This window comes from Blennius ocellaris (genome assembly GCF_963422515.1).
Source record: "Blennius ocellaris genome assembly, chromosome: 13".
Classification (NCBI taxonomy): domain Eukaryota; kingdom Metazoa; phylum Chordata; class Actinopteri; order Blenniiformes; family Blenniidae; genus Blennius; species Blennius ocellaris.
Genome location: NC_137662.1, coordinates 15,674,774 through 15,687,999, shown reverse-complemented (window position 1 = coordinate 15,687,999; position 13,226 = coordinate 15,674,774). Strand labels below are relative to the sequence as shown.

Here is a 13,226-nt window from a genome sequence, read left to right as displayed (position 1 = left end):
TAGCAAACACTGAGGATTTCATGATGTTTACTCTGTATATACAGGAGTCAGCTTAAATAAGACTTCCATGAATGCCGGATCCCCAGAAAACTGATGGACTAGATTAGACTTTGGCCCACAAAGTACAACTCTTGGCATTTTGGACCATTTTGACCCAAGCAAGGTTAATAAAACATAAATATTTATGCTTCTATGAGGTTCTTTTCCCTGCTCAGAGGCCAAGCATACCGTCCGTGAAGAATATTATGATATAACACAGATTTGTTGAAACCATCAAAATATTCTGGGAGAAACAGCCTGATGTTGGTGTATTTGTACTATATATGTAATGTACAATATACACCACCAAAAGTTTAAAACAGATATTATCCAAACTTTCAAGGAATTTGTGATGCTTTTTTTTTAATAAGAATGTTTTTTTTCTGAGATGAAGTTGTTTTTATTTGTTGGGGGTTTTTTTTGTTAATCCTTATTCATTGGCCCTTTGTGAAGCATTTCAGTCAATCAAGGTAAAGAAGGTTTTTCAGTTCATGTGTTCTTTGGAAGCCCACTTTTTTCTATTAGGAGTCTCATTCAACTTCAACTTATTCATCAGAGCACACAGACACAACACTTGTATATACAGTATCTCCCTCCCACCCATATTATTTGACCAGACATGTTATTTGACATTATATTTGACAAATGTTATTTGACATGAGATTTGATGAACTGACTCAACATTTACACAAAATAGAAATATCTAAAGTTTCCTACACTTGTGTGTTAGTGCTATACCTGACACTGTTCAGGTTCAAATTTTAATATGGATTTTTAGATCTGGCAATCTGGATCCCATCAAGGAAACTGATGATCCAGTACTGCTCAGATCTGACAAGGTTGTGTGATAAAAACATATATTTTACACCAAAGATTTGCTGTAAAACAAACAAACAAACAAAAAACACTTTGCTGCTCTATAAAAAAAAAAAACTAATTAGTGAATCGTCTACCATTTGTTTGTGTCAGACAGTCTGTTAAACGTATATGTAATTATTTATTTAACTTCTATGAACACATACAATATAAACAATATGGATGGAAAGGTTAGAAATACAGTCAATGTGTCCAAACAGTTATCTTTAAGGTGTTTTGTCTGTTTTGTTTTGTGTTTTAAGCTGTGAATAGTAAAATATGTACAGTTTTCCAATCATCTTAATGAGTGCACGATAGAGGGTTAAGGATTGCTTTCTTGGAAATAAGAAAGGCCTCTAATCTGAACTATGAGGCTGCATTCCAGAAATACCAATCTCCTGTCATGAGCGCAGCCTCTCGGTCATGTGGCCCACTTTCTACTTTCTGGGCATCAGCGCATGACTTTTTTTTTTTTTTTTCGTGCCTAACTGCTCGTCACACCGCTGGGAGGAGAAATCTAGTGAAAAGAGCAGCAGATCGCCATACAATAACGTGACCAGGGGCGGTATTGTTGCGGTGTTGATTGGGTTGCTCCATGCGTTCGAGGATGAGCGCAAACTTCCTGTAAAACGCGCTGCTGCGTCACATGACTGAGCGGCGCTGCTGGGCTGCGGCCACTGCGCAAAGAAGGAAGTAGGCTGTGTGTGTGTGTGTATGTGTGTTTGTGTGCGCGTGTGTGAGTGTGTGTGTGACTGTGTGGTAAGAAAACTGCAAATGTCCACAAGCTGCAAGGAAAAGCCTGAACAGAGCTTAAGTATCAGACTGAAGCGATGCTGCGATCATCCGGCGCGCAGAACCTCCAGTGAGTAAAGTGACGCGGCGCGTAATTTTTTGAGGAAGGTTCATGTTTAGTTTAGTGGCAACGGACACGGTAACTTACGGACCTAAATGAAAAAAAAAATCTATATGTTGGCTTTTAGTGTACAGAAATGTAAAGAGGTTCACCATGTGCTGTGGGTTGATTGTGAGAGAAGTGGGTCACTGCAGATTAACGTGATCTGATGCTTGATGTCTCCTACATGAGCTGCAGCCTTGATGTTTTCATGTGAGAGTGTCAAACTCAATTCAGTTCAGGGGATATGGGAAGTCCAAACTAATCTACAGTGACAACATTACAATCTGTAAACATCACGACGTTGTATGGTGCCACTTTCTTTTTGTGCAAAGGAATGTGAGCGTGACAATTGAATTCAATAACTCTTAAAAAATCCGAATATTGCTATTCACCGAGAAAGGGAAGTAAGGGCTCAACATTTCATCATGTTTAAGTTTCCTGCTGTAAAACACAATTAAGTGTAGAAATATCCGGTGCAAAACAATGACTTTATCCTTCTATTGACTATCCAAATGTGCAGAAACATCTGAAGTCATCTCTTTCACACCGATTCTTCTTAGTAATATGAGCTTTTAAGCGTGCTGCTGTTACCAAAACAGTGGTGCTCCAGTGGATAAAAATGGAAAGTTGCCAGTTTTATTATGATTTTACACTTTGTCAGGTCAATCCAAGGGTCTGATAGAATTGGCCATAATTTTGACGCTCCTGGTTTATTGCATTCACAGACTCATATTTTTCTACTCTTTGTCTATTTTCCTATTCGCAGTGATTTGTTAATCAAATTAACTAATTAATTAATTATTGTTGGCTTTCCACATTGGGTCCTCCTACATTGGATTAAGCAGAATTGAAGGTGGATGGATGAAATGAGGAATGTTTTTGGGATTGTGGGGGGCTTGCTGCACATTAGTTCTGGTGTTACGTGAGGGTCTGTTCATCGAGGTTTTACTGCATTTATATCTTCTCCAAAAGGGCAGAAGAGGGGAAGTCCAGGGTTGGGGTCCTTTAAGATACTGCTGGGTTTCTTTTATAGTCAGTCAGTGTAAATGTCTTAGAGGGGGTCGTGGTCAGTTTCTGATGTGCTCTCATCAGGTTGAACAAAGAAGGTCAGGAGGCTCTATGGCTGACCAGTAGAAAAGGATCAGCAGGGGAGCTTCAGCCTCTGCTGATGGAAATATGTGTGCTGTCTGATTGAGGACAGAAGAGGTGTGGACACCAAGGAAATCAAAGCTTTCATCGGTCGTCATCATTGAAATCATTACTTTTCTTTTGTTGAGTTTATTTGACTCATCAAATATTTACTGAATCGGAATTGTTGTGCATTTACTTGAGTTCTTCTTTGTTAAGACTTATAAATCATCTTTTTGCTCGAAATCCACCTTTTAAGCTGTGAATGGCAAGAAATCAGTCTATTACGGTTTGCAGAACTAAACCAAAAACTAAACAAAAAAATGTGAAAACTGCAAAAATGATATTGAATGCATGTCTTCCACATTAATGTTTATCACTGTTTGCAGCCTGATGTTTGTGAATTGGTTGGACTGAATCAGCCACCGCAGTAAAGCCGAGGAGGTGTGCATCTGAGATGAAGTGCTTCCTGATAGCCAGCGAGAGCGCCGAGGTCCTCTTCTACTGGACTGACCTGGAGTTTCAGCAGAATGTCCAGGAGCAGTATGGAGCCTCTCAGGAAGAAGGCCAGGGGGTATGTGCTCGCTCTCTTCAACTTCCTGTTTGAATAAGTCCTCCGTTTTATTGTTATTTGTTGTTGTGATGGTCAGCTTCCAGCCTTTGAAGACAGCATCAGCACCCTATTTGCCCCCATCATCATCTCCTGCAGCACCATGCTGGACAGGCAGGGCGACGGCTACACCTGCTTCACCACAGAAAACAACCACATCTATGTCCTACATCAGGTGAGGCCCGCGTTCAAACATACGGGCACATCTCAAAACATTCGATGGAGGAAGTTCGCAAATATTTTAATTCAAACAATAAAAATCCCCTTTGATTACACCTAAACTTAAAAACTTAAAAAAAAAATATGGATATAATTTCAGCTCATTAAGGAAATGAGAATAAAAAAGACTATCCTTATAACATTCCATGAAATACATTTTTTAAGTAATGATTATAACTGGACAAATCAATAGCTTTTCTGTGACAAGTCTTCAGATTAGTGGTTTGAATTAAAAAAAAAAAAAAAAAAAAAAGTAATTTGGACCTTTATTGACGTCATTTTGAAACATTCTTGTAATCTAGTTATGGCTGTGACCTTTCCCTCTGTGGAGCGTCGTTTTTGTCATGTGAGTGTTGTTAACGAATCAAACGCAGCTTTGTCCTCATGTAGCACATGATACAGTTAGCCAGTCCACATGCTTGACACATTTCAGGTCTGTTCGGCAGCCTTTTACACTTCTCTGCAAAGATTTAACCCAGAGAAGGGTGTATTTTCTCATTTTAGTTTGTGTGTATTGTACATTCACTCGCTTGTTGTGTGTCTTCAGTTTGACGAGTGTCTGTACATTGCTGTGAATGGAGATGGCGAGGAGAAGGAGGATGACCTGAGGAGAAAAATCTATGTGATGAAGAAGATGATCGAGGTCCTGTTTGGCATGGTCACCCTCAGTGGAACCCTTTTGAGGAAAGAGTAAGGGGGTATTAAGAGCTTCCTCTAGGACACTTTTAATATGGGGGGGCATTATTGTAAAGACACGATCTTGTTGTTTGTCACCAGGTTGCGTCCTCAGGACACAGAGCAGCGAGCGAGGCTGTGGCTGCGTCTCCAGGGCCTGCTGGAGACGTACAGCAACCTGCGAGAGAATGACCAAAGCTTCCTGGTGGAGGTGGAGCGACTTTTTTTTTCTTCTTTTAAATGTGAATAAAGCAGATTAGATCTTCCACATACGGCGCCAGTTAGGAAATATTTTGATAAAGTTTTACAATGGAAGCCATACAAACTTTTCCATCCATCCATATGTTAATGATTATTATGGATTTCTTGATTTTTCAACAAAGCCCGGACCAGATATGGTTCAATTGTCATGCATTGAGATATATTTTTTAAACACTAGATGGCAGAAATAACAAGACATTCACATCGTTACTCTTAACATGTGATGGATGTGGTTTGGTTTGGCCCATATTTATGATTATTTTTGTGCTCAGCTACTTGTGTATATACAGTAATGTTTACAGTTTTAATCCTAAATGTACGGATTTTATAGTTCTGGTAATAGCTGTAAACCTCTCCAGCAAGCTGTTCACTGAGCCAGGCACATGTTTGAATGTTCTTAATAAATAAAACAAATGTCTTGTGCTTTTTCCAGTGAAGCACATTTGCAGTGTTTTATGTTTTTCATCCCTTCTGTTTTCACGTTTTGAAGTCATGAAAATGAGCATTTCCTTCCTCTGTCAGGCAGTGGAGAGGCTGATCCACCCCACGCTGTGCGAACAGTGCATCGAGTTCCTGGAGCGGCGTTTAGTTCAGCAGCTCAACAGCAGCGTGGAGAGAGCGGGAGAGGAGGTGCTGCATGCCTTCATCCTGGTTCACACCAAGCTGCTTGCCTTCTACTCCAGGTACACGTCCACCATAAGCCAGCCGTGCACACTTTCTCTTTCCAAATCAGCTCAAAGGCCAGAAGTGTGCAGTTTCTTTGCCTACCCTCTCTTTCCAGCCGTAATGCAAGCACGCTCACTACCTCAGATCTTCTTGCCCTCATCATCATGGCGCAGAATATGTATCCTAGCAACGTGGACTTGGACGACCAAAGTCCTGAGGTACAAAATGCTGACAACTGCTCAACCATGCTAACACAACGTGTAATTATTGAGCCTTTTCTGCCCGTGTGCAGGATGTGGACAGTACATCAGGTTCTGGTCCTGAAAGCTTTTACACCCCAGAGCCGTCGCCAAGTGAGGGAGACTCGAGCAGCTCAGGTGGGTTGTGCAGTTCAGAAAGTATGGGGGGAGGGGTTGTGCGTGGGTTTTTTTATTTTTTATATTTGGCTGTAAGGGTCAACCCAATAAGTCGTTGCAATTTGCTCCATAGACTTGGCTAGTTTTCATGCTCTCCCTGCCGTAATTGGGATTGGAACCCTCATCCCGCACGCTCACAGCTTAACCCAGAGTGACATTGCATTTCTGAATGTGCATTTATGACCGCGGAAAATATGTACACGTCACCTTCATTGTCCCAGAGGGAGATTTAGTTTACTCAACCATCACATATTCCACAAGGATAACTCCAGATATACAACACGTGGATTATGGGTTTGTTTCAGAATAATGAGTATGATAGGCCGATTGGTCAGCTGCGCCCAAACCGAGAGATTTTCACTGAGGGCAAAGCAACTGAATGATGTGGTGCAGTAAATGTGTTCATTACTGATGCCAATTCCTATCCTGCAATATTGCCTTTTCTGGGTGATTTCAGTCTACGATGTATGCTATATATTGTTCTCGATTGTTGTGCGTCTGTGTGCTAGCAGAGAGGCCAATGAGGGGAAACACTCCTGTGTTTGAGTTTGTGGACCCAGACGTCCAGGTGAGGACACATTTCAACACAATTTAAAATTGCTGCTTCACACCCGAGTCATGCATGACTGGTATGTCTTCAGATGGCAGAGGACAGCCTGCACACCCTGGAAATCAGTCCACCTGACCCCGCCACCCCTCACAGAGTCTTCTTAGAGGTCTCACTCAGGGATGGGCTGTATCCCATGATGCCTCACTCTATGTACTGTCTCCCGCTGTGGCCGGGCATCACACTAGTGCTGCTGACAAAGGTTTGTGCATACTAACCCAAAGTGGTGTTTCTGTACCCTTCCTACGTGACATGTTGTGCGGCTAATTTAACACATATTATGTTTGTGTCTGTCAGATTCCCACCAGTGCAGTGGCCATGTCTGTTTACAAATTTTTGGAGGCTTTTGCAAAGCTGGAGAAGCGTTTAAGTGAGATTCCGGGAAGTTCTGCAGCCGGCCGAGGCCAGCTGACGATACACGAGATCCGCAGCAAGCTGGATCGATTTGTTAAAACGCTGGGGCCGAGTGAAATACAGGTGAGGGCTGCATATAAACAAATGCCAAGTTGTTATCTTCACTACTTGCTTCCTCTAAATACGTGCCGTAGTTGTCTTGAATTGATGAGACAAATAAAATTCTCTTTCCGTGTTCTGTCCAGTCTGCACAGTTACAAAATGCCTGGACTGAGTTCAAGAACAAAGCCTTTGCTCGGGGAGGACCCGGCTTCACCAAAGAGTAGGTCTGCAGCCTCCTGCTGGTCCGCTGGCATCACAGCCCAGCTGGAGGCCCGACCCTCTCAATGACCGTCCGCGTGTTTACGTTCCAGACTCCTCCCGTGCTGCAACAATATGAAGACCCAGCTGTGTGGCGTGTACCGACAGTGTTTTCTCACCGAGTCCGACGCGACCCGTCGTCTCTCTCCCGGTCTGCAGGAGCGAGCTCAGACCATGGTGCAGTGCGTATCAGCCAAGCAATGCGCTGTGTTATGTTTGTCGTCTCATGTGTGACGTATTTCAGAGCTGACTGTGCAAATATTATGTCACTAGAAATGTTTTATTGTTCATGTCTTTTTTTTTTTTGGTCACTCTTCTGTCAGAGAGAAACTTCTGGACTGGAAGGATTTCCTATTGGTGAAAAGCAAAAGAAATGTCACCATGGTGTCATATCCTCTCAGAAAATGACTCCTATGTGGCTTAATCTTTCTCCATAAACCTTAATATTGACTTCTTTTGAAAGTGCATGCATGTTTAAAAAATCAACATGCTGTTGTCCCAAATGCGTTTACCTTAACCGCATGAATTCCACTTACCTGGATGACTTTCCTGGCCTCATCCATTTTATCTGTGTGGACCGATCCACTGGCCGAATGATCGCACCGTCCCTCAGCATCAGTGAACGCGCCTCGTCTGAGCTGGGGAAGGGACCTGTGGCTCAGTATATCAAAAGCAAGGTTGGCAACACATTTAAAATCAACTTCTAATTTGATATGTATTCGACCTGTGGATGTGCTGCATCTTTTTAATTTTACTCCATAGAATTGCACAGAAATATGCGTAGTTTCTAGTTCTTAAAATTGGCTCTTTACTTGTTTTAATGTTGAGGGATGATGAGGTAGAGTTACAGTGAAAGCATCAAAGCAGCTAACAGTCACAGTTTTCTATACTGAATGTGCAGAAGTGAGTGAATATGAGTGATGAAATCACACCACGAATAGTTGAATCCCAATATGTCTGATAAAAACCCTTTAAACACACAATAATGTGCAGAAATTAACACACACTTTAAAACTTAATTTTAAAGTGTGTGTTAATTTCTGCACATTATTGTGTGTTTATTCTTTTTAAGAAAATGTTGTTGATGTTGCTCTCACATCACTTTATGTGCCAGTTAGTTTTTCTCTGTCAAACTGTTGTTCCCACCCTGTTTACCGAGAATAACTTCTGTATCACCATGATGTTAGTCCAGTTGAATACAAGGTTAGTCAGGATGTTTTTATTTTTGTAATTGTTTTTCATTTCATCACGTCTCAAAGGTGTGGAGCCTGGTCCGTACAACGCGCAACTACCTTCAGAAAGGTTACTCCACTGTCACGTTGCGTGATGGAGACTTTTACTTCTGCTACTTCCTCTGGTTCGAAAATGAAACGGTAAGTCGCTGGTTTGTCGGGATTTCAAATTCACTGCTTTAAATGAATTGATGTGCATGTGAGTTCTTATCAGGGCTACAAGTTGGAGGCGGGAGACATCCCCGTCCTACCAGATGACTCCGCACCAATCGGGATGCTTGCCTGGGATTACTATAGGTGAGCGGTTTTGGCATGACAAAGAAATGCATTAGAAAAGGCAGTGTTTGGACCCCTGACTAAACAAAGCGATGTGTCTTTTTAGGAAGCTGCTCCGATACTACAGTAAGAACCACCAGGGTGAGACTGTGAAGTGCTACGAGCTGCTCACGGTTCACCTGGGGGTCATCCCCTCCGAGATCATCCTACAACACTGCAGACAGCTGGCGAGCAAACTGTGGGAGCCTTCGCGCAATCCTCTGCTGTAGCCACGCACACACACGCCCACACACTCCAGAGGATATCTGGGTCAGAGTGGCAAAGGTTCGTATTTGCTGTAATGCCAAGATGGAAGAAAGAGATTACTCGCTCTCGGTGTGGATGCACTGCATGTTCTTCCACTGCAAGGCTGAATTTATTTATTGGAAGCACTTACACTTTTGATCAGCAGTATTGAACACCGATTTAGTGTTTTTTCATCATCGATGTCACTTTGTCCTTTTTGCAAATTTTACTACTGTATATATTTAAATATACAAAATGACCCATTTTGTATTTATAAGTATTACTGCAGTTGTATATAAATTAACTGTATTCTTTTTTATTCACTTTTTGAAATCACAATTTTTTTTTACAAATACAGATTTTTCACTGCCTGTGTCATAACTTGAGTGAATGATTAACGGAACAACAGTAATTGTCTATTTTAATGTAGAATGTTGAATTAAAATAATTAAAAAAACCAGACAATAGTAGTCTATTACTTTTTCCATCCAGTACATATAACAGAATTTAAACTGCACAAACATTCACTGAGCGTGTTCCTTTGCGATGGTACAAATTTCACCCATGTGGTGACTACTAAACATGTAACAGCTGCTGTGATAATCAGGTCCTTGAATTAGAATGAGGAATAGTCATGTTCACCTCTGCAGTCACCTAGCATTCAGAGGTAATGAGCTCACTCATCAAACCAGAGTTCCTCCATGCAGGGCACCTTATGGAAGCATCCATACGGACTCGGAGCAAGAAGCGAGAATGCGCGGAGAGTTCAAAAACCATCAGTCCTTGACTCACAGAGCTCCCGTGAGGTCGGTCACAGCTCGAGCGGTCACCAGGTCTCTCAAGAAGAGCTTTTCCGCACTAATGTCATGCACCAGCTGGTCGGGAAAATGAATAAACCATTAGAGGTATAACATGGCAACTGTGAATTCGTTTATTTTTCTTTGGCCAACTCTCTAAACCTACTTGTGTCTTCATGAAGTCCATGCGTATGGTCTCGTAGTAGTGAAGCCGACCCTCGGGGTGCTGCATGTCATAGCCGAACCCCGCCAGGCTCACCTGGTCACACAGCTGCATGGCCATCACCACCGCACTCGCACCCAGGGTTGGAACCAACTTGTTGAAGAGGGAAAGAAAGAAAAGACTTGTAATATATTTCTTCAATCAGTATAGTGTCCGGGGTGAACTCTGGGATTGGCTCCAGCCATGTATGACCCTGAAATGGATGAAGTAATATTGAAAATGGATAGATGATTACAAAATAATCATATTTAGGCATCTCTAACATTTTTAGACTTTAAAGCATGGTCAGTGCTATATATATGTTTTATTTTCTTAGATTATAGCTTGTGAAACATTTTTTGCTCTGGATATAGGTGCATGTGTGTGCGTGCCTATATATATATATATGCACAAATGCCATTTCACTTTTCAGGTTTTAGTGTTTTAAGCCTATCAGCACTTAAATTTTTTTTATTTATCTATGTTTCAACCAATGAAATCTTGAACGAACTGTTGTGTATAAATATGTCCACATGATTTCAAAACTATTTTATCCAACTCAGCTTCATGGGGTGCCGGAGAAGTTGCTGGTCCATTACAGGCAAAAACCTCAGTAAGAGAATAATGACACGCACTCAGTTATATTCAAATGCATGTTATTAGTTTTTAGAGTACACTGATAAAACCCAAGCACACACAGGGAAAGCATGCTAACTATAGATAGAAAGGCTCCCAAGCCCAATTCTCAGAGAGAGTTTTTCACTACACCATTGGGTATACCATAAGGGGATCCTTTATTATTATCCCCCCCCCCCCCCCCCATGTTTTTTCTTAATTATTTTAGATGTTTATGAAGGCGCTTTAATAAAATTAAGTTTGAGCCTGAATGAACATCTGTTGTTCAGGCCACCAATCATCTACGGTGTCCCTGAGTGAACATCCAGATTATGACCTGGCAGAACAAGCAGATGTCTCAACACGTATGGACATTTTCTGCTCAGTATTTAAATTATGGTAAATGCCTTTGTGATTTAGAAGGATGGCTCAAAGCAGATTTTTAAGTATAGAGTCTGTTTTCCCACAGAAATGTGGCCTGTGCTTTGAGCACTTTATATTCATAGTTAACTGGTGCTGCTGGAACACCTCTTATGTGGAAAACACAGATGGTGCTGTGTTTCGTGGGATTGGTGCTGCTCACATAATTCAAAGTCACACACACAGGCATGCACAAAGTCTGTTTGACCTAAATTAATAAAACAAATAAATTGAACATTCAGGATCATTCATATTTAAATGCTTACATTTTGTCTTATTTTTCCCAAAAGTCCAAAATTTGTTCCGTTTCCTGCATCAGAGCACTGATGAAGTTCAACAAATAATAAAAACATAAAGTAAAAACAGCCTTTTTTCCATCTGTCTTTCTCTTTTTGACAGCAGGGGGTGCCTGTCATTCAGGTGAAGCCATTTTAAGCTCAGTAGTCTCTGGGTTTGCATCTGCATGGATTATTCAAGACAAGTAAGGCTACCCACATGTGCCATTGTTGTTTCTCTCTCCCTCTCTCTTGAAGTGCAGAATAATAATGTGACAGCATTCAACAAAACACGAGCAAGATGTGAGCATATCTTTTTGTCATGAGGGAATGAAATATAGAATATGCATATCAGAACTCACATTCCCCTGTTTCAAAGCATATTTCTTTAGGACTTCTTCTGTCTTGTGCATTATCTCTGGGTGGAGGATCTTGAAGTTCTCTGGCCTCAGGGGGATCTCATCTCCCACCTCCCTCCAGAACCACATTTTGGACCAGAAGCTCTGACAGTGAGAAAAAAAAAAAAAAAGATAATAGATGTAGAACGTGAGAGGCAGGGACTGTGATGATGTGATAGCAGAATTGCTACATGGGTTACTGTGATACTCTCGGCTTATGTAACACACAATTTCTGTGTGCAATGGTTGTTGTGATGAGGGCTCACCAGAGGCTGTTTGGTGATGACAGAAGTGAGCCAATCCAGGTCCAGGCTCTTAAAGACCACCAGAGCAACCATGTTGGTCTTTTTGTACTCATTTGCAGTGCGAGGCGCTCCCTCTGGGTAAATTAGGCGGATAGTGGTGTGTGAACCAGCATCTCTCTCAAAGCCAGACACAGGGGCATTATTCAGCCTGATGACAGAGATGAATCTGTGTATTCTCGGTGTACAGTATTTTTTTTTTCTCCATTAACTCAAATTTAATTTCAGTTGCTGAGTCAGAAATCTTTCAGTGCTGGTTGAAAATAGTTCACATAACTAAACTACCCATCCTCTAAGCATCTGATGCTGACATTCATACCTGATAATGATGTCATACTGATCTATATGGGATCCAAGATGGCTCCCGTGAAGGACCCCTCCACTGCCCACGACCACACATCGCCTGCAGCTGCCATCTCTCCCCAGGGATGGAGGCAGGCCGGGCTGAGGCAGCGAGGCGAGAGCCACGGCCAGATGCTCCTCACTGCCCTGAAGTCCCAGAGGAGGAGACAAGTTCCACTGCACAGGCCTGTCCTGCTGCACAAAGACGGGGAGGTCGAGCAGGCCTGCCGAACGGGCCAGGGGCTTGAGGTGGTCGACACACCAGCGAGGCTGACAGGGACCTGACAGCAGGGATGCTGACCGGTTAAACAAGGCCTGTACAGGGGGGCAGACTTTCCTGTTAAGTTTGATATATGAGGAAGTGATTGAAAAAGATTTGCTGAGGTGCATCTGTACCATATCTCTGGGATACTTGTAGTCATCCCTGAGTAGTTCCCCTGCATTCAGTGGATAGTAGGCAGGGATTAGAATCGCTAAGTAGCATCCAATCAGCAGCAGTAGACTTAAGGCAAGATTGTCCCTCCTGTAACAAATAGATAAACTGGAAAATTTAAACAATAATTTACAACAGAGCAGCAAAATACATCCGTTTCCAGCACAAATGTACCTGCTGAGGAAAAACTCTGGCTTTTTTATCCCTGGTTCTCTAATGGAAACAGCCATTGCCGTTGTAACCTCTGCAGCCTCAGGCAGCAGCGGGCCATCCTCTTGGTCCTCTACACTCAAGTGAGTCAGTGTCACCATGGTGCTTACACCTCCACCTGAAACATAGCCACATGGTCGCCCCTGTGGTGGTGAGTTCAGCCTAAATCTGCCACCATGTCATCCAGTAATCTGATTTATCTCAAGATAACTTTAATAATAACAACAGCGCTTAACAAGAATCACGTATTCCATATTTCACTGCCAAAATTCAAAGTAGGGAACATGTTTCTATGTTCTTAAGAAAAAAATAGAAACTCACAGCCAGTTTAGTTGAGATGTGTAGTGATGACTA

General features: G+C 42.1%; 2 protein-coding genes across 3 annotated transcripts; one reads left to right on the top strand and one right to left on the bottom strand.

Moving 5' to 3' along the window:
• The first annotated feature begins 1,614 nt into the window (after positions 1-1,614).
• hps1 (HPS1 biogenesis of lysosomal organelles complex 3 subunit 1) lies at positions 1,615-9,679 on the top strand. 2 transcript variants are annotated; one of them, XR_013936892.1, is made up of 19 exons: positions 1,615-1,756; positions 3,307-3,491; positions 3,568-3,702; positions 4,294-4,436; positions 4,524-4,632; positions 5,205-5,365; positions 5,464-5,566; positions 5,641-5,725; positions 6,277-6,332; positions 6,406-6,573; positions 6,669-6,848; positions 6,971-7,047; positions 7,139-7,267; positions 7,409-7,474; positions 7,618-7,762; positions 8,345-8,458; positions 8,532-8,614; positions 8,700-8,917; positions 9,586-9,679. XR_013936892.1 is itself a non-coding variant. In XM_080508165.1 (18 exons), the coding sequence occupies exons 2-18, from the start codon at positions 3,375-3,377 to the stop codon at positions 8,860-8,862; spliced, it is 2,034 nt and encodes a 677-aa protein (XP_080364291.1). In that variant the 5' UTR covers positions 1,615-1,756; positions 3,307-3,374; the 3' UTR covers positions 8,863-9,272. The 2 variants fall into 2 exon arrangements, 1 of the variants encoding a protein (XP_080364291.1); XM_080508165.1 differs by lacking the exon at positions 9,586-9,679 and having other exon boundaries at positions 8,700-9,272.
• st3gal7 (ST3 beta-galactoside alpha-2,3-sialyltransferase 7) lies at positions 9,667-12,973 on the bottom strand (the record flags this gene model as incomplete). The annotated part of the gene is made up of 7 exons (XM_080508166.1): positions 9,667-9,753; positions 9,842-9,991; positions 11,550-11,690; positions 11,852-12,038; positions 12,207-12,544; positions 12,626-12,752; positions 12,837-12,973. 7 exons carry the CDS (start codon positions 12,971-12,973, stop codon positions 9,667-9,669), a joined length of 1,167 nt encoding a protein of 388 aa, XP_080364292.1.
• Positions 12,974-13,226: the final 253 nt, after the last annotated feature.

Bases quoted from the DNA above. Each gene is read 5' to 3' on its own strand.
- hps1 (XM_080508165.1), top strand. From the start codon at position 3,375: ATGAAGTGCTTCCTGATAGCCAGCGAGAGCGCCGAGGTCCTCTTCTAC. The intron at 3,492-3,567 runs GTATGTGCTCGC...TGTGATGGTCAG, and splicing joins CTCAGGAAGAAGGCCAGGGG to CTTCCAGCCTTTGAAGACAG. The intron at 6,333-6,405 runs GTGAGGACACAT...GTATGTCTTCAG, and splicing joins TTGTGGACCCAGACGTCCAG to ATGGCAGAGGACAGCCTGCA.